Below are 27955 nucleotides of genomic sequence, written 5' to 3' on the forward strand. Positions count from 1 at the left end.
AGGTGTACCAAGGAAGTTGTGACAAATCGTCACTGCTCAATGCCATTCCAAAGAAGTGACATTAGGCGACTACAACCATGGAGCGCGTTCGAGCAGTTTGAACATAAATTCGAGATTGGTGTTATTTTTGGCAGTAGTGTAATTGCATGAGACAGGCTACCACATTGTAAAAGTGGTGCAAAGGGCCTAAGTGTCATGGAAAGGTGCAGAAGGCTGACAAATCATCAAGTCACTAACATGGCGTCGGTAAGACTTGTTCACATCACCATGAGTAACATTTGCAATTAAATTGGTGAAAGTTGTATTTGAAATATATTCAATAAGGAAAATGCATAATAATGCCCTGATTTTCTACTTGTTATGTTTGCCTTAAAAATGCAACGTCAAGAAATCGCGTAATATATTAAAAGTTGCAATGCAGTAGGCTACAACCATGCGCATGCCTTGGCGTAGATTGTCACTTTCATTGGACAAGTGGATCCATCAGTTTGCAGAACTCGGGAGTGCTGGAGTCTGCTGTAGGCCTATTGATGGTAAGATATGTCATGTGTCACATACCATCATGCAAATGTACACTTTTTAGGTGTTTCATGAGTAGAACTAGAATTACATGAGTACAACTAGAACTAGGTTTAAAGTTGCCGCTGCACATGGCCTTATTCAGTCTGTCATTGGCTAACATTATGTTCCGCTGTGGATAACAAGTCGTGTCGTCGTCAAATTTGTAGGCTAATTGTAGACAAAGTGAAATGTCTGCCTCGTAGCCTAGGCTAAGCGCTAAACGTTAACGTTACCTCAGGATGAAGAATAAGGCTATTTCTCTTGTGAATATGAGCGCGTGAAGACTGAACATCCCTTAGGCCTAACCCCAAATTTGCCCCTAGGAGACGGCCAGTTTTCTCTTGACTCCAATTGAAGAAGTTCAAGTGGACATTTTAAAAGTTCCCTATATTGTGCCTAATTGTTTTACTGAAACAATTTTACTGAAATGTGCCCTTGGATTGTTTGAATCATCATTATCACAATAATATACTAAAAGAGAGCAGGTGAGGTTGAGCCAGTGGGTAAGTTTAATCATCACCTGTATCTTGGAAACCATGCAAAAGTTTCTCATGTCATCTTAATTCTATTTTCATGGAAGCAAAAAACATTTGGATGGATTAATAAACATAGTTATCATATGAAAATGTGAAAAATCTCTCTTATAGGTCTATCACTCTTGATGACTGGCAGTGCGTAAGAATTACATATCGGGATGTTCCTCAAAAGAACAAATGTTTTGTTAAGACTTCCATTTCTTTTTCTGAAGCAGTCCATCTTTAGGTGCCATATTTATTGAACACCATTTAAAATCAACATAATGGGTGACTTGACAGGGAAATTACTTGACAGGGTAACTTGAAAGTAGTCGTTCATCTTAAATAGTAAAATATAATGTTATTTTAATGGTTCTCTTGGATATGCAGTAATATTGCATTTACGTATAAGGCGATCAGGTAACGTGACTTAATGTTACCTAGAACTTGGTGGATACTCTACAATTAGTTGTGAATGCTTTAGTTTACTTAGCTCAGTTTAAAACCTCTATTTCTATGAGCCAAGGGGTCCTCTGGCCTGAAAAAGGTTGAAGACCCCTAGGTTAGGGGTGTAACGGTACGCAAAAATCACGATTCGGTTTGTACCTCAGTGTTGAAGTCACGGTTCGGTTAGTTTTTGGTACGGCAAGCCTGTACGTACTGGTAGCCCATCATTCACTGTAAATATTCATGATGCTCAAGACATAAGCAGGAATAGTTTTTGAAAATGCATTAATTAATTAAACTGACATATGGACCACCACTTCATATGTTTTTGTGGGGACATGAATTTGAAACAGTCCACAAGCAAAAAAGCCTACTGTTGATTACTATTTAAGAGTGCACTTGGTATATTCGGTACATCTGTATTGAACGGTCCTGTACCTAAACGGTTCAGTAGGTATATGTACCTTCAGTAGGAATATATGTACATTTACGTTAGTGAACCACCTCCCTTAGATAATGTAGTTTTAGTAGTTCATTCATGTTTATTACACTCAATTGTCAACAAGACATTTCAAATGAGTAATAAAGGATTTAGGAGGATAGACTTAGAACATTAATGTGCCTTTCAGCAAACATTAAAGTACCGCAAAGTGATTTGATTACTTGTGTGTTTTCTTTCCTTCCACAGCTGAATGTGTCCAACACCATTTATTGTGCAGAAGAGTTCAGGTAAACAGTAGATGGTGTAAACTTGGATGAACTCTGGATAAACCTGGATCTTATGGCTTGATGTTAGATCTTTTTTTTATACACATACAGTACACATACTTTTTGAAAATTTAGTCAATAAAAAATGGCATTATCTAGGCTATATAGTCTTTTATGTTGAAGCTTTTAATAAAACAAATGTCATTTTGATAAGTATTAGTGTATTAGTGATTGTTTATATTAATGATTATAATTTTGTTTGAAGGTTAATGTAGGTTAATTATAAAGTTAATACACTGTTACCTACTTGACAGTTAAGGAGGCTTCTTTTTCAAAATGTGCAATTTATAGCAATCTTAAACACTACCACTTTCTTTTCTGGCATAGATTGATAGATAGATTGATTGATTGATTTAATTGATTGAAATTAATTCTTAGTTTGTTGTCATTGTCCAAACAAAAATATATGTGTCTCTATCTTAACTTGTTGAAAAGTCATTATTATTAATCGAAATAGGAAGTCTACCAGCTATCCAAATTCAGCTACTGCATTCAGTATTTATGCACAAATGTGTGTCTGTGCTCATTCTATTATGGGGCTTTGTGCACATGTGTGCAGATTCTATTACATGTGTTTTGTGTCTGTGTTTGTTTTGTGTTTGATTTGAAACCCTCATTATGTTCCAGAGATAATTAACACATGGCTGTCTAATTATACTCAAGCCATATGACATTGGTGCATGATTGTCCTCCTTTTGTAACTTGCCACCAATTCATGCACACGGTGGAAAAACACATGTCTTCACAGGAGGTAGGGTGAATATTTTAGCATCAACAAAGGCATTAGCAGTGTCAGGGTAGTTGATGCTGTTGGGGTTTTAGAGTGCACATCTGGCAGAAGCTGTGGGCGTAGCTAGTGGCAGCTCCCTTTCCCCGTACCAGTCTCTACAAGGGAGCTGTCGCCCAGCTGATTTATGCTTTCCTAATGTCACGGGATAGCAATGTGGAAACTGTGGCATAAACACCCAAATGCCTCCAAAGTTCTGTGAATATGATTCAGAGTCTAGGGAGGAGTGTTCCGAACCTCACTCTACCACTCCGTCCTCAGCCCTCCCCATGGGCCAGTGAGATAGCTCAAATCTGCCTGTGCCTTGCTGTTACAGACACAAAGAGGTGATCATTACCAAGGGGGCTGGTGTTATCTCAAAGTGACATACTGCTTGCATTTTTGAGCCAAATTTTTCCCTTTTTTGTAGAAAGCAGGGCAGCTTCAGGTAATTGTCCTTGACTGAAACCACCAACCCATCCCTCTTATCAGTTGTTATTTTACAAGTGCATTTGAAGCTTGACTCCAACCCTTTCCAGAGAAAGCTGGGTAATGGGAGGCTGATAAATGGGCACTGGCCTTCAAGAAAGGCTCAGAAATACAAAAACTCTGGGAACTCTTGTGAATGGAAAAAAAATGTATATTGTGTTAAGAATCCCACCAGGCACCGTGAGGGTGATTCTACTCCTACAGAGCATTCCTCATTTTCCAACATTTCAGAGAAACGTTTTAGGTGCTGTTTTATTTTTTTATTTTTTGCAGAAATGTCATTCCACTATAGATAATATTATGACAAATTAACACGAAAATCATTTGGCTAACGACTTTCGCTTGCTCCGAGCAGGCCCATGCTTGTGTATTCTGTTTTGGAGGCAAACCACAGGCAGTGGAGTCCTCCAAGGAGCACCAGCACCAGGGCAGAGTAGGCAGCTCTCTGAGGCTCTGAAACATTAATGCTGAAGCTGGATTACCAATGCCATCGCAGGCATTGCGCTTGAGTATATTGATTTTCTTTCTCCGCATCCAAAAAAAAAGGCGGTGGGGGTAGCAAGGAGGCAGGTCTCTTATGAGATTTCCAACTTCTCTTTTACTTTGAGTCTTCTCCTTGTCCATGTCTGTTGGTCAATTCCACTGTCGTGGATTTCCTCTGAGATTTCTGAGGGCTTTACTTAACTGACAATGACCTGGGGTGCTTTGGTAAACCTATTCACTTCAAATAGTCACTTAAACATTCAGAGGAGCACATCACATGTTTTGCAACAACAAGCCGTACATTTCTTGTCTTTACTTGTTGCAGGGCAGCGCACACAAACTGAAGTCATGGTTTCAGGGTCAGCCATATCTGGCCAGTTGTCAAGTAAACAACAGCAGAATGCCTCAATGAATGCACGTCAAATATGAGCATTAAATGCAGTAGGGAAAATATTCAGTGCCTCATTGTGGTGTGTTAAATAACATTCACTACTGTTGCCTTCTCATGAATATACACACTGCGTAGGAGGGCACAAGTGGCTTAGGGATCGGCTCATAGCACAATCCAGAGAGCACTACAGCTCAGATACAGCGGCTTCACCACATCCACTGAGCTGAGCCTCAGCAATGCATCACGCTAAAGCATCTTCACTGAGAATTAATGACGTTGGGGAAACAGCACAAACCTGCGCAACGATACATTGCCTAAGGGCTCTACAGGACCTAAGTGTTGTGGACAAAAGGCACAGCCTCATTTCTGAGGGACTACCTAATTACAGTCATCATGTGTTCATAGGTGACAAAGTCTAGACGAGGTAAAGGGGGGAGGAAGTCATCCGTTAAGGCTGAATATGATTGTTGACCTCAAGTGGTGGTTTTCTAATCAGTGAGACTGCTGATGGAAGAGAGAAATGGCTTTTTTTTGTGGGTAGCCACATTAGGAGGGACTCTGACAAGTCAGAGGAGCTGTTTTCTGAACTAGCCTGGAGTGCTATTTGTCACACTCTTCTCACTGGTTCACTAGTGACTTAAAAAGGGAGTGGTAGGGAGGAGACAACTTGGAATTTGCTTGAACAAGTAATGGGTTAAATGGAATACTTATGTTGCCCCAACAAGCAAATGTAGAGTTTATGGGGAAGAAAAGCCGAGTTTGGAGGAGTTTGGCTGGAAATACCCACCTTAGTTGTGTTGTGTTGTGTTCTGCTGTGCAGAGCTGGGAAGGAGGGAGTGAGAGAGGGAGGGAGGGAGAGAGGGAGGAGGCTGAAGAGTATTGATGATGTGTTGGCAGCGGTGTGAGGGCCTGCCTGGCTCTCCTCATCAGCGCCGTGAACTGTGGGCGTCCACCGAGCCCCTCCGCTCCCACTCATGTCAGGTAGCGTGAAACCTGATCAAGAGATAAAACTGCCATTACACTCCGGCCAGCCAGCCCTGGCCGTTTGCTGCATTATATATAATTTAAGACCATATTTTTTACCCCAAGCACAAATACAGCAGCTTGCTGGGATCATTTGAGAACTTAAATTGCATTGTACGTTTTTAAAGCAGCCTTTTTGATTGAAGTAACCTCAGGACCTGCATATTAATGAGAGTTGTTCCTTACACCATTAATGACATTTAATCATTGGTCTCTGCACAGAGGTTTTTATTTATTCTCTCTTTATAAAATGAGGTGAAATATGAGAAACTCATAACAGCGGAGAATTTTATCTGGCGTTCTTGGCTGCAAACCAGTTGCTCCTGAGACGGAGGGGAGGACAGAGCCTGAGAACTTGGCTGTTCTTCGCTGGCATGTTCCAGGAGTGTGGGGGTCGACATAAGCCTATCTGCGCAACTCGGCATTCTTTTTCAGTTTGATAGAATTTGAGGGCTTTGGCACTCCTCACCGTGCCTCCGTGCCAGTTGAGTGTGGTGCTATTCAAATCGCCGTCCTAAGAGTCTGGAGGACTCCAATTATTTGTATTAGGTAGAGTTAAGAATAGTAGGTTTATTTTATGAAAACGTGCCCTGAAGTTGTGTACAGCTTATGCTGAGAGCTACTTGAAAGACCTAATCCTTTTAATTCAGTGAAATTATGTGTGTTGCCACACACAACACAAAAATGTACTAACAGTTCTGTGCAGCTATAGGATATGCTCAGTGTAAGATTGTAAGAAAACATTTTGAGCTGAGCTCTGAATTGATAGGTGGGGATTCTGCCTTCTTCCGCACAGATGGTTAAACTCTAGTCACGAAGCAACCATTTATGGGCGGCGAGGACGTGAGACAGAAAGCCACATTAGGTGCCTGCCTTGAAACGCTGATTGATGTAACTTTGGCTTGTGCAGCCCTTTGGCATAGGTGGAACAGGTGTGACTCTGCCACAGAGTGGAGCTCAGACAAGCTCCATCACAGCACAATGAGGTCATTGTGTAACATCAACATTCTTGCTAAAGGCTTCAGCTTTTTTACAGGCTGCGTTGCTAAAGGTAGCCATCTGGGAGCCAGAGGATCCAGGTGAGGAGGATTTGAGCAAGATTTGCCATATAAAAAAGGCTGTGTGCAAACCAGCTGTGTGGCGAGACTCACACCCCCTAGCCAAAGACTATGAGGTCTGGTAATGTGCTGGCAAACTTGAGTTTCTCTACCCCCCACCCCACGGTGTTTAAAAATAGTTACAGGGTATTCATGCCCTTGAGTTTGTTGTTTCCGCCTTAGTCAGTGTTGTAATGACAAATGAAAACCTGAAAATCATAACTCGAGGAGGTATTTTTTTCCCTACGTATGAGAAATCACGCTTACTGTCTACGTGTACAGACCTCGCAGATCAGCACTGAGTTTTAGGAGCCTTTGTCGTTGTTTTGATCCAGCTTGAGCCTGTTTTACCTTTTTCTCTCTTTTTCTGTTTTTCTTTTTTTGTCTGTAACGGTGAGACACGTATCTCTTTTCCTTCTGTCGTCTTTTTGCCCAGGAGACCATTGGAGAATTGGGACTGGCGAGTGTCGAAAAGTGACAGAGACGTGTATTTTTGTTAGCACAGGGTTGGGTGTCTGGACGAGGTCCCTTAGCTGTTTTATAGTTTAACCAGCCTTGACTTGCTCTGTGGTGACATGCATCTGCTGACTCGGAGGATCAGTGCGTTAAGCTCGGGGCTGACTGGTGGGCCATGCTTGAAAGACTTTTGGCATGTGCTGGTGCCTGCATTTTTCACCCTTGACTGAAAGCATATGCCGCGCACAATCGAGACAGTGTTAGCGTGTGGGTCCCAGGCAGCTTCCTACACATCTGGCAGCGCTTGGCCCCCCTTCCAGGTGAATCATCTCCCCCGGGAGGGTGGCTCGCAGTGCTGTGGCATCTGCAGAGTGGCAGGAAGTGTCTGAATCTGTCGGAGAGTGATTTCTATCTCCACATGCTTTTCCAATTTCATCAGACCTCCCCCTCCCCCCATGCTCCCCTTCTTGAAACGTCTCCACCCCCACTCCTGCCCCCCATGCCTCCCCTGTACCCCCAACCCCATCACACCCCACCTTCCTGCACTTGGCTCCCGGTTATATGATGAAGCCAGCCACAGATGAAGGAACGGATGGCTGATTTGAGAGGGGGGGGGGGAGAAGGAGAGAAAGAAAATTATGTGTGACCCTTAAACGGGTGTGTCACGGCCAAGATGGGTAATTATGTCCTGTAGCCTGATCTGAAACAGCAACCGCACAGGCTGTGCACCTTGTATCACGCTGATTATTTCTGACACAAACAGATGTACATGGTGTTGTCAGTCGCCGTGTGGGAGTACCATGTTGAGACTTTTAATGGAAATGCATATCCTCATATTACAACAAAAGAAATAGAAAAAATAATCAAATTTAATTTGGTTTGACTTCAAGACTTACTATTTTTGGACATTATTGTTCTTGATCAGTAACCAAACTTTGAATGTTATTCACATTTTTACAAAGGGTTTGATCACTAGGCAGTGACATTATGTGTAATAAGAATTGAATTATCATTAGCTTTTGTGACCTGTAAACAAGTTGTCAGTTTTATCGTTAGCACAGGCAGATTCCAGGAGTGTGGCACTGTGCCTCTTCAGCAAGGAATTCTGTTTGGGTTTCAGATTTCACTTCAGAGGCTGGTGGGGTGGGGGTGCATCCCAGTGGTCGGGGCTCATTAGGTGTCAGAAGATGTGATGCGTGAGTGTCACCCTTGTATTTGTTGAAATATTGAACAGCTTTAGCGCCGCTGTGGTGCCGACAGTGGTGTGCTGCAGCGGGCGCTTAGCGAATCATCTGGAAGCCTAATGAAGGCAGAACTTTGATTAGCCGCGAGTGTCAGATGGGCCGGCTCTCTCTCTCTCTCTCTCTCTCTCTCTTGCCTGCAGAGGTCTGTGATTGGCAGCAGGCGATGTTTGTGCGCCGCTGCCGAGCAGGTTCGCATCCCCATTCGACCCCCACCCACCCCCTGCCCCATCACCCTGGGGGGTGGGGGACGCTGGCAGAGTGTGGGCCCTCCTGCCTGTGACCCGCTTTCTTGCTCCTCCGAGGGAGAGCGTTAGTGTCAATCTGGAACCTCGTCTGGCAGACAGGGACCTGCTGGTCATGGTCAAAACAATAACACCTCGCTGATAATTGCCATCCACCAGCGACCTTGCTACATCTAAGCCCAGTCTCTTATGAAGGGGAAAACTGATTTTTGTGAAATATTCCTTTCTATTTATTCTAAAGCTACTTCTGTGCCCTCCTCTGTCTACAAAGGTTGCTGATGCATGCAATTGGGAATGTGTTTGGACACATACATTTCAAATTCAATTTGGATGTGGGCAGAAAGTGGCCTTTCTCTTGTTAAAGAAATGTGACCACTGAGACTTGCGCCGATGCGTTTGCCTGCAAACAGACCATAATGTCATAGCCAAAGGTGCCATTCAGACTATCACCAAGCTGCCTGTCAGTCCTGCAAGCCCAAACAGAGACCTATCGCCCCAGGCCACAGCGCGCCTCTCCACTCCCACCACTGCAAGCTGGGGACCTGATCAGGAGATAGTGCTCTCAACACATTCTTCACAGAGCAGATCTCAAACGACAGGGAGTGACAGTTGCCAGTGATCAATGGAACAACAGGCGAGCTGAAGTTCCATTTTCACGTGTCTGTGTGTTTGTGGCTCCTTGTTAGAAAATATGACTGGTCCTGTGGAGGTTGGGTTGCGTGTGGAGAGAGATGGGCCGGTCGTTCGTCTGATTTCATGGTTAATTGAAGCCTGGTGGGCTTTTTCTCAGGTCAGGTGTGGGGAGGAGGAGTCTGTGGCGAAGAGACGCAAACAGACAGCAGGAGCTCCACCAAGCATGCACTCGCCTCCCCCCACTCCGTCTTAATGAGACCTAAACAATATGGAGGCACGCACACACTGGAAAACAATCTTCTGTTCCTCTCACTGTCATATATTTCCACAGTTATTCCCCATAGAGAGGTCCTGTTCACACTGCACTCAGCGCAAACACCAGGCAGCACAGGGTCAGGGTATGAGACGCCAGTACCAGTTGGAAAAAGAAATAGAACTCCTAACCTCGGTCAACAACCCAGAGCTCATCCACCAGTGGTCAATCTGAACCTGTTGGTGCCAAAGAGCAGACGTGCAAGATGTTATCCAGCACTGGGGCCAAAATATTTTGTTTTACTCTTCGCACTTTTCTTGATCATAGATTTCATTTGAAAATCAGTCTAATTACTGGCTTCAACATGGTGTGGCACCGTAACATAGAGGATGTCTCCTGAGTCGAGATGGCAGTCTCCCAAAGTGACACCCAAAGGAACGACGTGAAAAATGTATGAAAGGTGCCGTGTAAGAATTAAATTATTCTCTTTGTGCTTGGCAGGGACATGCTGGCCTTGCTGGGCTCGTTGTGCGTGTGGTTTGATTCAGTTTTCAACAAAAGATCACATGACTGTCAGAGGGTCTGAGCATGATGGATGTGCATGCATAGCTGCCTTCAAACGGACCCCAGAGTGTGGGGGCCTCGGTGCTGGCTACTCCGCGCGCCTCAGCTCGGGGTGGGAGATGGGAATCTGCTCTCCCGCGCCCGCTCTGGCTCACTCTGGCTCTGAGAATGAACACGACTGCAGATGTCCCTCTGTGAGTCATTAGCCCCGGTGGCTGGGGGAGAGTTTGCTGGAAAAATGTGTCTAGGTGGAAGGGGAGTGCAAACAGGCAGACGGAGGTCCAGGGGTCAGATGCAGGCTGCAGTGTAGGGGTCTCCAGCCTTCCCCTCCCCTCCATGCCGTTGACTCACCATGTACAACCTATCGCACCACAGGTCAAACCCGGTTATTCATGTGTGCGGTTTTACCCCATGTGACTTGATTTCCGTGAGCCTCTATCTGAGCCATGCACCGTGTCGAGACGGCAAGACTTCCAGGTCACTCAGGGTGGGAATTCTGACTCTGCTCTCCTTAGTCTTCCATATGTTTGTTGTTGAGGTGTTGATTTGAGATAAGATCTGCAACCTACTGTAAAGTGACACCTTCCTCCACCCCCATGGAGGGAGGCAAAGGTGGATAAAGACGGGCATGTTTTCACTTAATTTGTGCGCTCCGTGCTGTTTCACAACTTTGTAAGAGTATGGTTTTAAAGGTCATTTGGGCTTTGCGTATGAGGGCTCCTCCCTTAGATTTAGCCGCTGCCTTGCATCCACCCATTTTGTGCTGGAAGTGACAAGCTCTGAGATTGTTCCCACCTGCAGAATCCTCTTTGGTTCCAGTTGGTTCTTATCTCCACCGGTGAGTCTGTGTGCATAGTCTGCATTCCATTCAAATGAAATATTGTCATTACATGCTCTTGATGTGTAACCTGCTTCCTACTGGAAAGGTTTTTTTTTTGGAGAGCATGATATGTTACACTGCTTACATTAACACCTCTCACTGCAAACACTTCCCATTCTCACTCCTTGCCTCTAATTTATTTTCATCGTTATATACTTTCTCTATCTGCCCAGATGAGTCCCCCCCCCCTGATTCATGACTGTCAGCCAACATTAAGACCTCCCAGTGAATTGCAGATGTGCACATAAGGATAAGGATAGTATCACTCCGATCCAAGCCCAGTGGTTGGGAGCTGTTGAGTGATGTCGGCTGAGTCAGTAGTCGGCCTGTGTCTGAGTGAAAGGCCACCGGGTAGCTGTGGCCCCCGGGGGCCTCTGGGGCCTGTTGGCCAGGAGAGGGCGGTCCCGGTCACTGCAGTGGCAGGTTAACGGTGGGCGGGCCTGTGGCCAAGGGCCATCGGTGTCAGCCGCTGGTAACGATCCCCCGCCCCCATCTGAATGCTAAGCGTTGTCCCCCGTTGAAAGATTCCAGAAACTTCACTAGCGCTCAGGGCTCCTGGGTCACTCGTTTGTCATCATGACCCCTGACCTGTGCAGGCCAGCGTGCCGGGAGGAATGTCGGAGATGTTTACCTTGGGTGAGACTGATGGTGTCCAGGTGGCTTTTTTCCTCAGTAGTCTCTCACTCTCCAGCCAGGGGTTTTCAGGCTCAACCTTTAAACCTGCCAGCCACAAATACTGCCATAAACCCAACCCAGCTCCTTTGTACTCACAAACACAATCATCACACTCACGTTTCTTAAAGAGAGATTGTCACCAGTGATCATTTAATCTAATAATAAAAACTTGAATTTAAGTTGCATGGAATAACTCCTTTTAGCTGGTGATGTCTGTGATCCCATCACATAGTGACACAGGAGTTGGAATGTGTCCAGCAGAGAGAGGGGGGTATTGATCAGCCCTCTCAGGCTTCTTCTCCACAGCTGTGTGGATGCACTCCTCTGTTAACTGACCCTGTGGCTGTGCAGCCCCTGAGCTTAACTGCGGGGCAAAGAGTGGCATCCATAATGGACAAACCAAAACAGTGTCATCTATCACTCGATCATTGGGTCTCCCAGGATGGCTTTTTTGAAGTGCTCTCTCCGGCTGGAACTTCTGGAAAGTTTTTCCGTGGCCACCTCCCCCACCCTGGCCCCCACTAAAGAGGCCATTAAACACCGTTGTAATGCAAACAGTAATTCTAAAGAGACCAAACAGGTGTCAGATACTAAGGGATGGTGCCTCTAATGTAGCCATTACATGAAGCGAGGGCAGATTATCATAAAAGCATCGCTCGCCTAATGTGGACACGTCTGATCAATACCAGACAGGCGGAATGGAGTGCCCAGGAAGAGGGGGTGGGGGGTGGGGAGTGCTTGTATTAATCTTTCTCCATTCTCCAGTGACCTGATCATCACACTGTCCTCACCAGACAGAAATACAAACAGACCAACACACTTAGAAGGTTCAGACGATGGTAGCAACACTTTCCATATGACAAACACTGTAGTTTTCTTATGACAACGTTGGCAAGAGTAACCACACATCAAGTATTAGCTTGACTTGGGACCAGAGGCTGTCGGGCTGAATAGTGCCATTGAAAGTGACTCATTTCCTGTCTTTTATTCAACATTATCTCCTGTGCTACTCAGCTGAATTGCAAAATCAATACTAATCCACTGCTGGAGTTTGAAGTGTTAATCTTTAGTGCGCTTCTGTTGCTCATCAGATGCTTACTGTCACCTGGCATGGCCTTTATGTCCAGTGCCATATCGGAGGGACATCACTCTTCCAGGAGGATCCTGCTAATCATCCTAATTTAATCCAGTATTCCAGACATAATTTGCACACATCAAATCCAGGAAGCCTCTCCTCCTGTGTCTCCAGAGTATGAGATCAAGTGAGACGCCGTCCATTTCTGCTGCCACCTTTTGTGCTACACATTAGAATCCGCAGAAGACCCTCAGCGTGCACATTATTGTATTTGGTGCGTTTCAAAAGCGCGGTCTCTCTGTGAATGTTTTGACCCGTGGGTCCGCGTGGCACCTCTCCGCTCAGTTGATATTTTTAGAGCCCGGACTGTGAAATTAGCCTCCCTTTTTACTTGCATGTGGAGTGCACTCAGAGGACGTCCATGCTTTTACTCACTCGGTTTTAGATTAAACTGGTGGTCATTAAAGCGCCATGAGCCCTCTCATCAGAGCTGGAGCGTGCGAGGAAGCCGTATTAATACGCCTCGTGTCGGAGGAGTGCACTCGAACGAAAATACCATATTCATTTCCAACACACCACGTGAAATGATCACTTTATTGCACCAAGCACTCATGTTTTATGTCAACTTTTCAATGTGCAGCATATCAGTGGCTGAAAGTGTAACCAAGCCTGATGACACTGGTCAAAGATAATCAATGACATGAATGTTGTGCCAATATATTTAATAGACCTCATTTTGATTGTATGTTGACTTCTCTCTATCAACAACTGATTCCCAGGAATTTATGTCTCATGACTCATTTGGGATTCTTGCTCTTTTATGATACGATCTCAAAAGACTGTGTGCACTTGCTTCAGCTGAAAAATTAACCAACGTTTCGGACAAATTCCAGTCATTTTGAGGAGCGGTCAGTACTTGGTACCACCGCTGACGTTGGCCCCTCAGGATAGGCAGTAACAGCTTCTCCCCTTGGCCTTTTTATTGTCAGTTAAAAGTGAAGGCAGACACATGGATGTCTTTACAATGTGCAGAGTGGCTTGAATGCCAGCCAGCCTTGTCTGGGCAGGTTTGCTGTGTGCGCGTCCAATGACATGTCTCTGCATTTCTAGCACAAACCCAGACAGAGTTGTCTCTGCCATAATCCAAGGCAGAAATGGTGCAATTGTGAAGCAGGGTGACATCGCAATGGTGCTTTTAGAAAAGTTGTTTGTATAGCCATCAGTATAGGTCCCTAACATTAACCTTGTTCGTTAACCTTGTTCGTGTGCAATATGTGTATCAGATGTTTTATTTCATGTGACGCGGAAGCAACCACAACATCTGAACTTCTGGATTTGTGTTTCTGAAACAGTGCTTTGCCTTTTAAAAATTGATTTAGTGGTGACAGACAGGATCCTAAACAAACCAGACATGCTATTCTCCCAAATGCGATCATCTGATGAATAGTAATTCTTTTTTTCTTCCCAGACTCTCGTCATCTTCTGAAGTACATAGACACTGAGTACAGATGTGAACATGGCTTTTTCCTCGAGTGGGCACATAACAAACATTCAAATAGCCACCTAGACCTGTCGGGATAAACATGCACTGATGCATTACGCCTCGCTGTGAACACTGCCCTGGAGGGAGGGACCCGGGCTTGGAGTAATTCTGTTTAAAAACAGCAATTTTACATCCAGGAGCCTCTTAATCCCAGCAATTTCTTGGGATTGATTTTGTATGCATCCCTTGGGTGTGGAATAAATAAAATGTTTCTGGCATTTTTGCTTGACAGGACAACCACTTCAATCTTCTGCTACATGCTCGGCTGAAAAGCATCCCGAGTGTAACCTCATAAAATTTTTCTTCTGACAAAATAAAAGCTTTGATCTTCAGTAAGTGATGCAGTTTTAATTGAATATTTCAAGGTTTATTAGTTACACATTAATAGGTATCGCCTGGTCTGAGCCTGTTGATAAAACTTGAAAAGAAATGAAGATTCTGGGCCATTAGATTCCCTAACTGCCTCATGGTGGTGTTCCTCTCTCAATTACAGAACCCCTGCAGTTAGTCAAAACATACCTGTTAAAACCTGCATTGTAATTTGTGGATTAAATGCCGCGCCTAATGGGTTGGAGCCGTGGTAGGGAGGTCTCCTCTCCTCTCCTCTCCTCGCTCCTCTCCTTCGGGCTGATTCACCCTGACCATCTCTCTCCCTCCGTAGTGGCCGTCCTCCTTTTCTCAGGCTTCTTGCGAAAGGATGTTTTTACAGCTTCTTATATGAAGTTGAAGGAATGGTCTGACCCCTATTACGTTATCATGACAATCAGAAAATCAGTTTTAGGCACAGAGCCAACTGGAATATTGTTTTCAAAAATACTTGGAAATGTGTAGTTTGGTTCTAGTAGAGAGGAAAATTGGATGATGGGTCATAATACATTTTCTTGACAGTCATAAACAGTCATTGTTTTTTATAGTAAATAATATTTGTGTCCTGTACTTAATCACAGTAAACTTACTTTCTTTTTTTCCTTATATTCCATCTCAGTCCTCACACCTCTGCTACTTGCTAAATGTGTATTTTGTGCATGGCGTGATTTTGGAAAATGAGCCCTTGAGGCACTGGAAGTTTAGTGTGATTTAAATAAGCACGTCCCTGTATGATTGCTGATAGTGACACACTTAAGAAAATCAAATCACAGGTAACTTACCTGCACTTACATGTTTCTGGATACTGGGTCCAGACGGTGGTGAGTTCCCGTCAGCACAAGGTACAACTTGTTATCGGGACTGTTCACAGAGCGGTGTTGAGAACACACACGCACATACACACACACATCCGTAGTCAGAGCTCAACTCTAGGGTGAGCTCTGTGCAGGGCTGCATTGATTTAATGCATTACTCAAGCTGCCTTGGAGAGCAAGGCTGAAGGAGAGAGAGGGAGAGAGAGAGAGAGAGGGAGCAGAGAGGTAGAGTCTCTCCTGACTGCATTAGGAGAGCCTGGAGCCTTTGTGATTCCTTTTGATCAAATCTCTGTGAAAGATGAGTGTCATGCCCTCTTCCAGCCAGCTGTGAGGGGACTGCCCTGTGACTCGACGGGGGAGGTGTGTGTGTGTGTGTGTGTGTGTGTGTTGTTGGGGGGTGGGGGTGGGCTTGGTGGGAGGGGGAGGGGGGGGGCATGCTCCAACACACCACGCTGGGGCTCGCCGGGGAAAGAGAAGGCAGCTCCTGAGGTGAGAACGGCGAGTGGGAGGGTGGGAGGATCTCATTCCAATCCCCTGTGCCCAGTTTCAGCACACTGCACATCTTGAGCAGTTTAGAGCCAGACCACGGACAGAAAAAATAAGGAAGAGGGGGAGAGGAGTGGAGAGAAAGAGAGGAGGAGAGAAAGAGAGGAGAGAGAGAGAGAGGGCATGTGTAAGAGTGGCGCATTTGTTGTTTTTAAAACGCGAGGTTGAGCTTGAAGAAGAATGTGTGTATGTGTGTGAGGGCAAGAGAGAGTGAGAGACAGAGAGCAAGTGTGTGCGTGTGTGTGTGTGTGTGTGTCTGTGTGTGTGTGTGTTTTGTGCAAGGCTTCAGTGTTCATGTGCGACAGCCTGAGAGAAGCGGCGTGTGACGGCTCGGCTGCCATACTACTTGTGCAGACAGGAGAGTTGGAGGCATTTCTTTTGTAGGGACTCGCAGGGAATGGCAAACAACACACTCAGCCTGGGATCATCCATTTAATAAGAATGTCGCAGGTAAGGAAGATATCTTCATTACACTATCTTTCCTCTTCTTCTTCTTCTTCTTCTTCTTCTTCTTCTTCTTCTTCTTCTTCTTCTTTTCAGTGTCATCTAATGCCTTCACTTTATAGAGGTGAAAACATACAAGCAAAATATCTCTTTCTGAGAGAAGCTGCAGGGTTGATTTGCCAAGTGGAGTTTCTTATGAAAATATTTTTGGAAACTTTTGATTGATGTTGTGAAACTTTTTAATTCATTTTTCATGCTCTCACTTGCTCGCTGAAATTGACTATCCCGTCAACTCCACAAAATCTAGGAGGTCAATGCTGAAACTTAGATAGAACTAATTGTTTTACACTTCTTCAACAGTGACAACCTATTATTCTTCACTAATGATATGGAAAGTTACACTTTTTGTAGAAAGAGAAAAATATCTAATGATTTGTAGACTGTTGCTGTTTAGTCCAAACATTCATTTTCACTGTGGCTGAGTAGCTATCTTTCTTTCTCTCTTTTTCTCTTATTCTCTCTCCCTCTTTTCCTCCCTCTCTCTCTCTCTCTCTCTAAAAGACTTCATTGCCATGCTTTGCTTTTAGTTGCTCTCCGCTGGCTGCTAGCCAGGCACTATTGGAATGTAATTTAAGACCGGCATAATGTTTTGTCGCAGCCTTAATGCAACAATTAGCCGATCTGTCGATGTGCTGGTTTGTGTGTAAGTGTCTGTGGCAGGCAGCTTTGTACTGTACTGTACTGTATTTGTACTGGGGACAACCACAGCCTGTCCAGCCTTGGGAGGGGACCCTTAGTCATCAGCAGAGTCATGCCAGACATATCAGCTGTGGAGGAAGTAAAGTTTCATTCATTCAGAAATCCTTGTACCATGATCGTTAGGAGGCATCTGTGTTGTTTTGTCTCCTTGGGATTTTTATGTTGACTGTCCTTGATTTGTTTTTCTTATCATCATTATGTAGTCATACATGTAAGCTTGTTGTGTAGTACTTTACAAAATCCCCCATTTACTTCTCTCAAGTACACTGTCATTCAAAAAGAATTTTCAAAAGAAAAAAAAATATTTAAATGAACGATTAACTCTTGGGGCAGAAGTGATCAGGAGGAGGGCAAAACACGAGGGGAAAAGAGGGGAGTTCCCTGTCTCGGCTTACACCAAAAGGATCTCAACATGAGGAGAAAAAAAGAGGGGTGTTTTTTTTTACACAGTGCTGCACCGCTATAGAGATTTTTCAGCCCTCTAAAGCCACTTGGGCAAAGCACTTATGGCCCTGACTCACGTCAGGATTCCTTCCCATTTCGCTGTAGCACCTTTCTAGAAAAGTATATCAAGCAGCAGCAGCAGCAGCTCCTCAACAGAGAAATGGCTGTATTGTCTGTGCTGTTAGCTGCCTCTCCCTCCTCCGCTGGTGAACCTCTGGCCTCCCAGCCCCTATGAACTGTGTGGGCTGCCTGTGTGGATCCTCGCTCTCCCTCTCTCTCTCTCTCTCTCTCTCTCTCTCTCTCTCTCTCTCTCTCTCTCTCTCTCTCTCTCCATCCCTCCCTGTGCTAACTGCGAGTGGTGTAGAGTAGGGCCCCGGGGCGTGCTGGGCTGAGCTGCCTGGTGCTGCGCTTGGGCGCTGCAGCCCCTGAGCCCCGCACTCAGCTTCATTAGTTCCATGATGGTCCATCAGCGCTGGGGCCCCTCTCCGCTGCAGGCCCCGTACAGCCCCGCACTAAGCGCGCTCCTGCCACCGCCGCCGCCGCCACACAGCTATAGAGGCGGCTCGTGAGGATTTGTCAGCCAGATGTGACAAGATTGTCAAGAGGCTGGGTGAGGAAAAAGTGAGAGAGAGAGGGAGGGAGAGAGAGAGAGGAAGAGAGAGAGAGAGAGAGGCAGAGTGTGGGGGAGAATCTGATATTAATCAGTGCATAGCTCGAAGCCAAACTTTCTCAGACGCAGTGTACTAACATGTTCCTCTCATTTACTGCCTGTCTTTGTGGTCTGTGAGCTGCCACTGTCTCCACACTGCGAGCGGCAGAGGTGGTGGGTAGAAGCAGTTAGGGGCTTTTTTTGTTTGTTTGTTTGTTTGTTTTTGTGCGTACCCACCTGCTTTTGGGATCAGTTTCATGGGCATAGATGTTCAACACAAAGCTTCACATGGAGATCCAGGTAATTCCTTCACTCCTTTTAATCATAAAGAGATCAATGTTTTTATTTTAACATGATTTAGTGTTATAGGCTAAGAACACAGCCGGACATTGCAGTTGTTTCTTAAAGATTAGTGAGTGTATGATGTATTCTCGCAGCACCTATCTGTCTGGTGAATGATTTAGTTGCTTCTAGTCATATTTTCCTTCATTTTGAAACTTTTAGTAAGTCTTTAGGATTACATTGTGACTCATCATTTATCATTAAAGTAGAATTCCTGTGACGTTTTATATCTAACTTCTAATATAAATATAATAGAAAGGAATGTAATGAGCAACATTATTGATATAAATAAGTCACAATATGGTTCCCATAGTCTCAGAAAATATTTAAAGTTAATAATCTTTTTCGGGAGTTTGACGTTTTTAGTATTAGTAGTCTGAGTTTGATATCACTCTACTTTACTAAGAGTTTGTGGCTAATCTATCAGGGAAATAGTGGAGTCAGAAAGATGGATGTGTGTCTGATGAAAACACGTCTCGTCAGTTTACAATAAAGGCATGAGCACGAGCATGAGGAGGCAAATATTTCCTACTGATGTCACCAGGAAAACTTTGTGCTGCTCTGTTTTCTTGTGGGGTCTCAGACGTTTTAGGTCAGCCCTAAAAAATTCAGTGTGGTTGTTGTGACTGGAAATTGCAATGGTGTCACTTTGTTTTTGGTTATCGACATCATCATACATCTTTGCCACTATTTGTACATTTGTATCATTGGCTTTGTCTATACTTACAGTTTTTCTTTTACCACCAACAAAGCTACAGTTTGTATATATTGTTTCACAGTTTGTAATTCACTGTTTAATATCCAAACAGAAATCTTTGGAATATTTCTATAATGATGTGTGTTCTGATCTGGTTAAGGAAGCACATTTGTGGACAGTGACAAAGAAATGAAACAAATCACTCTTAAATGAATCACACAGAATGTCGGGGGAAAAATCAGACCCCCCAGTTCCCCCACCCTCCCCCCTAAAATATTTAGAGACAGTTGTAGTTATTATCGAGGCTGTGTCTCTTTGGCACCAAATGCCAGGCGTGTAGCATTTAGCTGGCAATCTGCACCAAGCATCACTTAATTGATTTGCTTTACAGTAAATTATTTCAACAAGGACACTCAATACTGTCGGCCGCAGCTGTCCACAGTTGTTATGAATATTGCTTAGCAATTGCTGTTGAGTCTATAAACTTGCATGGCTATTATGTACATATGGCAGGATTTATTTTAAGAGCCAAAGAGAACCGTTTTAATATTTCTTTTCTCCATGAAGGATGTCATGGCCCTGGCCCAATGTGGGGGGGGGGGCTGTGACTGGGAACGGAGGTCCTGAATTCCCAAAACACGAAATAACTGACATTCTGACCAATTGGACACACTCTGTCTCAGTGTGAGTGTGAACAGTAGCCTTGTGCAGGACGGGGCAGCGGCTGTGGTGAGCTGGTGTTGCAGTGCTGTTCTCCGCTCCAGTCTCGTGATGTACCTGAGCATGTCCTCGCACAGCTACAGTGGCCCAGGCCAAACGGTTTAGCTCATCAGGAACCCTGCGCATGCCGCTGACAGTGATGTAATTGAGAGGCTATGTGGTGAAAGACTGCTTCATATAGTTATTTGGGACCACATTGTACGTCAAGACAACCACAAATGATTTCCAACCATGTCTTTCTGTGTGTGCATGTGTGTGCGTGTGTGTGTGTGTGCGAGCGCGCTTGCATTTGCTTGTTGCTCCTGTGTTTGTGCACGGCTGTGTAAAAAAGGTATCAGGGGCATCTGCATCTTGTGCTCTGGCCTCAGTGGCCCTCTCGTTCCCCCCTCTTCCCTCCCTCCCTCTCTCCCTCCCACAGACGAATGTTATCACTTAGGGTCTGGGGCTTCATGGTACGCCGGCCCTCTTCCCCTCACACTCCCCACCCGACTTCTGGCCCGCGTCCCTGGAGAGGTCCCACTTCATTTTAACTTTGACTAAGCAGCATTTCATTGGAACAAATGAGTGCAGACGGTTGCGAGCCCACAGATTTATGGCTCCTGAAGTGAACATTAGTTGCAACATGTTTAGAGGGAAGTTATTCTTTTCTCTGCGTAGTTCAGTGCCTCTGTGAATAAGTTATGTTTATTTTCAAGTCTGGATTGAAAATATCCAATGGTTTTTAAATGTTTTATTTTTAGCAAGAGACTTTTCATGTCGGTTAAGACAAAAGGCATGCTTTTTTACAAAAAATGCAAAGAACATGAATCATGAAAATAAAAAATTTTTGTTTTAAAAATATTACAAATATCTTTGTTACTTAGCTGACTTTTCTTTTAATCGTATACTGTAATTTAATTTGATTTAATTTGGAATTGCAGTGTTGCATCATTGCCATCAAAATATTTTAATTCAAGTTGTTGTCTGGTAATCTGATGTGATTTGATCACTTTAAATCATGTCAAATTTAAATTGCCGATAAAATTAGATATGTTTTTTCACTCTTCCCAAAAAGAAAAGAGCAGCGATATCCATCTCCTGTTCTGCATGTGTGGTGCAGGAGTTGAGAGAGGGCATGTAGAGAGGGAGGCCAGCGTAGCTCCTGCTGGGGAGAACACCTCTGTAGACATCTGCTTCACATTTCCCAGCCCAGGCAATACAACACCCAGGAGCTAAGAGGCAGCATCAACACTCACGCAAAGAAAAAAGAGACTTATTTTTATTCTCACACCCACCCCAGAATATGACCGAATTAAAAAAGGAGATGTGTTTTATCACAACATAAAATGTAGATAAATGGCTGACTAGCTCATATGAAGTTCATATGAAGATAGATAGATTTTTAAAAATGTAGTATCTTCACTGAAATTGTTTAACCACAAAATGCTAATATAAATTTAATTAATATTTTACTTTGACTTTTCAAAACAGACTATTTCACAGTGCTATAATTTTACACTGGTTTGAAAAATATCTTTGATAATGCAGCCATGATGCACAAGAATTTTACACATATACACACAACCAGTCCATGCTGACTAAAAACACTATTTAAAGACTATAAGGTCAATAGACATCTCGGCCCTTGGACGGCTGTTTTTTATTGTATCAGTTTGGTGTTGATACACACCTTCACTTTCACTCCTTAGAAATGATTCGCCTCTTCTCTTTTAACTCGGGGGATTTATGTCCCCCTCATCAAGATGACTTCACAAAGAGACTTGTGTCATTTATTTCCTTTCAAGCGCATGAAATGAATAGCTAATTAAGAAAAAACGCCTCAAATGTCGAACAATGGAATTTCCTCCTGTCACTCTCCAGCACAACTGATTGAGATCTACATTAAACGTAACAGCAGAGGAGCCGCATGCATGTAATGGGATTACATTAATTGGGCCGTGTTCCCTCTGTGGCTGATAATGACGGGATTTTGCTGCTTTAAGACGAGAGGCTCTTTTTTTTTTGGCCCCTCGCTTTTCTTCTTTTATATGAAAATCAGGTGCCTCACAGGGTCCAGGGACACCAGCATTCAAGTGTTTCTGGTAATTAAGCTCAAGCAGGAGTCATATTTGATTAACAAAGTGAAGGGCTCCTCCCTGTTGACTGAATCAGCCTGCATACTTGCTCCGTTTTAAGGATTACAAAACATGCTGCCGATACATTATTTATCAAGTTCGAAGAGGTACAGGAAAAATCTCAAAGGGTTTGCTCTCAGTCGTGCCAAGTAGTTCTTTGATGACTGATTTGAACAGGTCCAGTGTCAAAATCTTCACGGCTCTTGAAATTAAAATGTACTGGATATAGCAAATTATTTGAGCTCTCTTGGCTCTCATGAATAGTCTTTGAAATTGGCCATTGGTAACCAGGATTGAGACCATTGCCAATATGAAGCTTTATCACACTGGCATTAAGAATGGTCTCAGTCAACAAGGGTTTTTTTCATCACACATTGACATTAAGGTGATAAAAAAGAAGACTACTATTTCTCACACCCTCACAGCATTTCATTTTAACTACAGAACATGGCTGGACTTGCATGGTGAGCTCGGAGCTCAACTCCGGCTGCTCCAGCACAGGCTGGGCTGTCATCTCCGCATCCCCCTCCACCGCAGCAGTGCCGCGAGCTCCCCTGTGTCAGAGCAGCTCAAAAGGGGGACCTCACCCCCTGAGGCATGGACATCTGTGGAGGCCGAGCCGCCCCACACTAATTAATGGCCCATTTGAATGGAGATGATTTAATGTGTCAGAACATCAAATGTTATGCAAAAAAATATTTTTTTTTGTTTCATCTTCCAGTTCTTCCACCTGATGCCTTGAAATGTGGGGCTTTGATTTTTGTGTTGAGTGCAGATTGAGGCTGTGAGGAGATGTGGTCCTGGGGTCAGCCCCAACCACGAGGCAACCCCTGACCCACTCCTGCCTCCCACTACTTTATACCTCTATTAACAGCAGGCAGGAAGCGCGCGCAAAATCAGCAGGCAACACGACAAACACAATATCGAGTCCACCGCCGGGGAGATAAGCCCCATTAGGTGAACCCAAGCCCTCCCGATGGACTATAAAACGTCATCTAGCTGCCACTGGCCCTGGAGCTTTTCTTCTCTCTCACTCTCTCTCTCTCCCTCCCTCTCCATCTCTCTCTTTCTTTCTCTCTCTCTCTCTCTCTCTCTCTCTCTCTCTCCCCCCCTCTCCCCCCCTTCAAATGGCATGGCCAGTCCAGGTGTGGCCGAGTCCTCCTTTGTTAGAGAGGATGAGCGTGGCTGCTACTGCCCTGCAGCTGTGTTGGCTACTTCTCACCCCGCTGTCCATCCCCCACCCTGGCCCCAGACACCCCTCCTCACTGGAGGAGAGCGCGTCTGGTGTGACATGCCCCACAGTGCAGCGGCTAACATAATCCCCTTTGGTTCCCTACACTGCTCTTTAGAGAATAGGCTTGAGTTATTCGCCAGGAAAGCCTCGCTGACTGCCTCCAATCTATATTCTTTCCTGGGCACAGTGATCTAAAAAAAAAAAAAACAGGCGTGGAACTCTGGCTTGTGCCTTTTATTCATGGGCCAGATTACTCTATTCTGTTGAAGAATGGAGGAGCTCTCATTTTAAGGATGGGGTGGAAATCGTGAAATGAAATGCCCTGTAAAATGGAAAAGCTGATATATCTTTGGGGTGATTTAAGGTTGATGTTTCTCAAATGAACCATCTCACGTGAGAGGGTATAAAAGCTGAATGTTGAACGTGATCAAGCGAGTGGTGAATTTGTGTTTGTATATAGATTGAGATTTTTGCATACATATGACACCTGGCCAGCACTTCACTGAGAGATAATTAATAAGGATAGGTAACTCGGGGATGCAATGCCAAGAATCATTTTTTTTTTTTTTTTTTTTTCTGGCCACCTCTATTGTGAATCAGAAAAGATGACATTGCACACTATTTTCTGCTGCAAGTGACTCTTCCTCTGTTTTTTGAACAGGCTATTTGCTGTACCTTGGTGAACTGTAATTGTGATAGTTTCAAACCTGGGAAACTGAAGAGGCGACAGTGTGAAAATTGCAAGCATGGATGGGTAGCTCATGGTAAGGATACACTTAGATAATCCTCCTTCATAATCAAGAAAGATAATCGAGTCTGTTTACTCTTTCATCATTTGAGTAGATTGCCGTTTCAAATATGACAGAAACAAGCATGCATTTCATGTAGCAAGATTGTGAATATATTTTCTCATGTTCTGACAGTAACACTGTTTTATGACATTGTCTCCTTGTAGCACTGAGTAAATTGAAGGTGCACCACATGTACCAGGGCAGTCAAGTGGAGATTGTCCACTCCAATGTGGTGTTTGACATCTGCAGTCTGATGCTGTATGGGACGCAGGCCATCCCGGTGCGCCTCAAGATCCTACTGGACCGCCTCTTCAGCGTTCTCAAGCAGGAAGAAGTCATCCAGATCCTCAATGCACTAGACTGGACCCTCCAGGATTACATCCGGGGATATGTTCTTCAGGTTTGTACACAGAGCACTCACACACTTATCCAACTGCCTCTGTTGGAAGTCCCAGACTTAGAGCGATCGATTTATTTATTTATTTATTTATTTATTTATTTATTTATTTACTGAGTCGTGCTGAGATCAGACTGGGGTGCCTGATTTAGGATTGAAATGTGTAAACATAATTTTTTACAAGGACTTCCTCAGAACCCACCAGGGAACCACCAAGGAGAATCTGCTCTATTAGTTCATCATCAGGCATCATTGGTGATATGTGTGGGCAATTCATGTTAGCCCCCCTGTAATGGTGAGCGCGAAATCAGACTCCTCAACAGGCCCTTGAACAGCCGCCGTGTGATAAAATATTTATCGTTGTTACAGCACGAAGTTGCCGTCATGACTTTCAAATGACTTTCAAAGCGTGATCGTGCTCGTGTAATTACTGTGGGGTTGGGCAACCCAGGCACTTGATCAATGAGCAGCCCCCTGTCCTCTGATCTTCAGCCCCTCTCCACTCCGCCTCCGTGAGATCCATCAGAGATGGCAGACTGAAAGGAATGGCAACCATAAGGATAAATTGTTGCTATAATTAGACACCCTTTTGACCTTAAAATAGTCAAAGCAAATGTGTATTTGGCAGGTGGTGGAAGGTGCTAATGTGTATTAGTTTTAAGTGGGTTCTAAGAAGAATGTGAGTTACATTGAACCTTTTCTTCCTGTTCTGTGTTTGGTAGGATGTGGCAGGGAAAGTGCTGGACCGCTGGGCTATTATGACCTTTGAAGAGGAGATTGCCACATTGCAGCAATTTCTGCGCTTTGGAGAAACCAAGTCCATTGTGGAGCTGATGGCTCTCCAGGACAAAGAGAGCCAGTCCGTCATCGTTCCAAGCACCCGCACCAACTCCGACATCCGGACCTTCATCGAGAACAGCACACCACGCAGCCCCAACCTGCCCATCAAGGTGGAGAAGCCCAGCGCGGGCCATGTGCACCACTTTGAGAACTTCATCAACAGCATGGCGTTCATGCTGCCCTTCCAGCTGCTGAACTCGGTGCCCGCTCCGCTCCTGGGCTCGCCGCCAGACGCGCTCCAGCTGGACGCGGCGCAGCGGCAGGAGCAGCAGGGCCGGCTGGACGAGTCGGGCCCGCCAGGGGAGAGCAGCCTCCTCGGCTCCAGCTCGGCCTCCTTCGCCTCCGACCTGGAGCGCACCGACAACTCCCTGGAGGCTGGCATCGCCAAGAAAGAAGCGGAGGACTTCCCCACCAGCGACAACTACTCGGACGGCCCGGCCACCCCGTGCATGTCCTCCGTGAGCTCGGAGGTCAACCAGATGTCCCCGGACAACAGAATGAGGTCCCTGGAGAAGAGTGGCGGCCTGAAGAAGGGCCGCGTGTACTGCAGCGCCTGCGAGAAGACCTTCTACGACAAGGGCACGCTGAAGATCCACTACAACGCCGTCCACCTGAAGATTAAGCACAAGTGCACCATCGAGGGCTGCAACATGGTCTTCAGCTCGCTGCGCAGCCGCAACCGCCACAGCGCCAACCCCAACCCCCGTCTGCACATGCCCATGAACCGCAACAACCGCGACAAGGACCTGCGCCACACCGGCTCCCCCTCCGAGGTGAAAAGCGAAAAGCGGGCCGAATATGGCGCCATCTCCACCAGCGTCGAGAGCCGCTCGGTCACCAGCTACATGGTCAACAATGCGGACACCAAGCTCCAGAGCAGCTTCCCCAACATCAGCCAGAGCGGCATCCTCTTCCCCAACCTGAAGACGGTGCAACCCGTGCTGCCCTTCTACCGTAGCCTAGTCACCCCAGCCGAGCTGGCCAACACCCCAGGAACCCTCCCCTCACTGCCCCTCATCTCCTCCTCCGTCCCCATGAAGCCAGTGGTCAGCGAGGCGTCCTCAGAACCAGTACCAAAGAAGAAATCGCGCAAGTCCAGCATGCCCATCAAGATCGAGAAGGAGGCGGTGGAGGACATGGAGGAGCTGGCCGACGGCAGCGACTCGGACGACGAGGCTCCTCAGGCCGGCCGAGAAATCGAGGAGTCTGAGGGCAGAGGTCGGGCATGCAGGCGACAGATATGCAGCGACAGCGATGATCAAGGGCTGGACTCACACTTGGAGAGGGAACACCCATCGAGCGCTTTGAAGAGGCCCTTCGGCTTCATGCAGGACTCAAACGCCGACATGGACCGCGGCAAGGAGGAGGACGGCTCATACTATGCTGACGAGGGGCCGAGGCACAGCGCGGAGGGCAGCGTGATCACCTGCACATCGCCTAAACTACGAGAGCACCACAATCACAGCAGCAACAGCATGCCTGAGTCCGAGGAGGACGGCTGCGCTAACAAGCAGATGCAAGAGAAGGCCTGCGACTCCATCTACGCTGACAGCAATCACAGGGTGAGCAATGGTCCGCTCTTTCAAAAACTCGCAGATGAGAAAGACGACAGTGATGTCTGCGCTGAAGAGTACAGCAATCGCGACGCAGACACCGACCCTCACTCTATGTGCATGGACAATAAAGACGACCAGCTCCACCACTGTGAGATCTGCAATAAAACTTTCAAAAATCCGTACAGCGTCAAAATGCATTACCGGAACGTACACCTGAAGGAGATGCACCTGTGCACTGTTGATGGCTGCAATGCTGCTTTTCCTTCCCGGAGAAGCAGAGACAGGTGAGACTCAATATTATCATTAAATTACTGAGTCGTTCTTTTATTACATTAATACAGTTAAAATCATTGACTGAAGTAATAGAGAATAAAGAGTAAGTGTGAGCATGAGTGTCTTTAGTGTATCAATTTGGACTATATGTGGAGGTCAATACTTTTCCCCATTTTACACATTTTAGGCACAGCGCCAACTTAAACCTCCACCACAAGCTGTTGACCAAAGATCACTATGGAGCGTCCAGCACAATCTATTCCACGTCCTCTCTTTGCAGGGAAATTGCCAGTGACTTCCGGCAAGATTTCTCCACGAAAGACCCCGTTGGGCAGACGTCCGTGATCTTTAAGGGCCACAATCGCATGGGCCTGGTCTTCCCCATGAGCAAGACGGCCGAGAGCACGGAGCACCCAGCGGAGGCATCGGTAGAGGACGAGGCGGTGCTGGACCTGAGCACCACGGCTGCCTCCCGCGGCAGCGGCCACTCGTCCTGGGACTCGGACGTGGGCAGTGAGGAGGGAGTGGCCCTGGAGGACAGCGATGAGAGCTGTGACGGACTGAGCCTGGGGCCGGGTGAGAGCCTGGGCACGGAGCTGACGGAGCGCTCCCCTGGGTCCCACACTCCACAGCTGCAGGCCAGCTCCCCCATCACCTGCCAACTCTGCCAGAAGGTGTACAGCAACAAAGGCACCTTCAGGGCACACTACAAGACAGTTCATCTCCGTCTGCTGCACAAGTGCAAGGTTCCAGGCTGTGACACCACATTCTCTTCAGTCAGGAGCCGGAACCGGCACAGTCAGAACCCTAACTTACACAGGAACATGACTGTAAGCACTGCTCATGAACAAGAGTAGGCTTTA

At 45.7% G+C, this 27955-nt stretch overlaps 1 protein-coding gene across 4 annotated transcripts; it reads left to right on the forward strand.

Annotated features, from left to right (window-relative positions):
* The first annotated feature begins 72 nt into the window (after window positions 1-72).
* bnc1 (basonuclin 1) lies at window positions 73-27955 on the forward strand. Of its 4 annotated transcripts, none has more exons than XM_048263495.1 (5): window positions 73-246; window positions 23897-23999; window positions 24191-24426; window positions 25146-27103; window positions 27280-27955. In XM_048263495.1, the coding sequence occupies exons 1-5, from the start codon at window positions 196-198 to the stop codon at window positions 27947-27949; spliced, it is 3018 nt and encodes a 1005-aa protein (XP_048119452.1). In that variant the 5' UTR covers window positions 73-195; the 3' UTR covers window positions 27950-27955. The 4 variants fall into 4 exon arrangements, with proteins under 4 accessions (XP_048119452.1, XP_048119456.1, XP_048119455.1 ...); XM_048263499.1 differs by having other exon boundaries at window positions 27373-27955; XM_048263498.1 differs by lacking the exon at window positions 73-246 and adding an exon at window positions 15832-16282.

This window comes from Alosa alosa, chromosome 14, assembly GCF_017589495.1.
Source record: "Alosa alosa isolate M-15738 ecotype Scorff River chromosome 14, AALO_Geno_1.1, whole genome shotgun sequence".
Classification (NCBI taxonomy): Eukaryota; Metazoa; Chordata; class Actinopteri; order Clupeiformes; family Clupeidae; genus Alosa; species Alosa alosa.

Bases quoted from the DNA above. Each gene is read 5' to 3' on its own strand.
- bnc1 (XM_048263495.1), top strand. From the start codon at position 196: ATGGAAAGGTGCAGAAGGCTGACAAATCATCAAGTCACTAACATGGCG. The intron at 24,000-24,190 runs GTAAGGATACAC...GTCTCCTTGTAG, and splicing joins GCATGGATGGGTAGCTCATG to CACTGAGTAAATTGAAGGTG. The intron at 24,427-25,145 runs GTTTGTACACAG...TGTGTTTGGTAG, and splicing joins TCCGGGGATATGTTCTTCAG to GATGTGGCAGGGAAAGTGCT.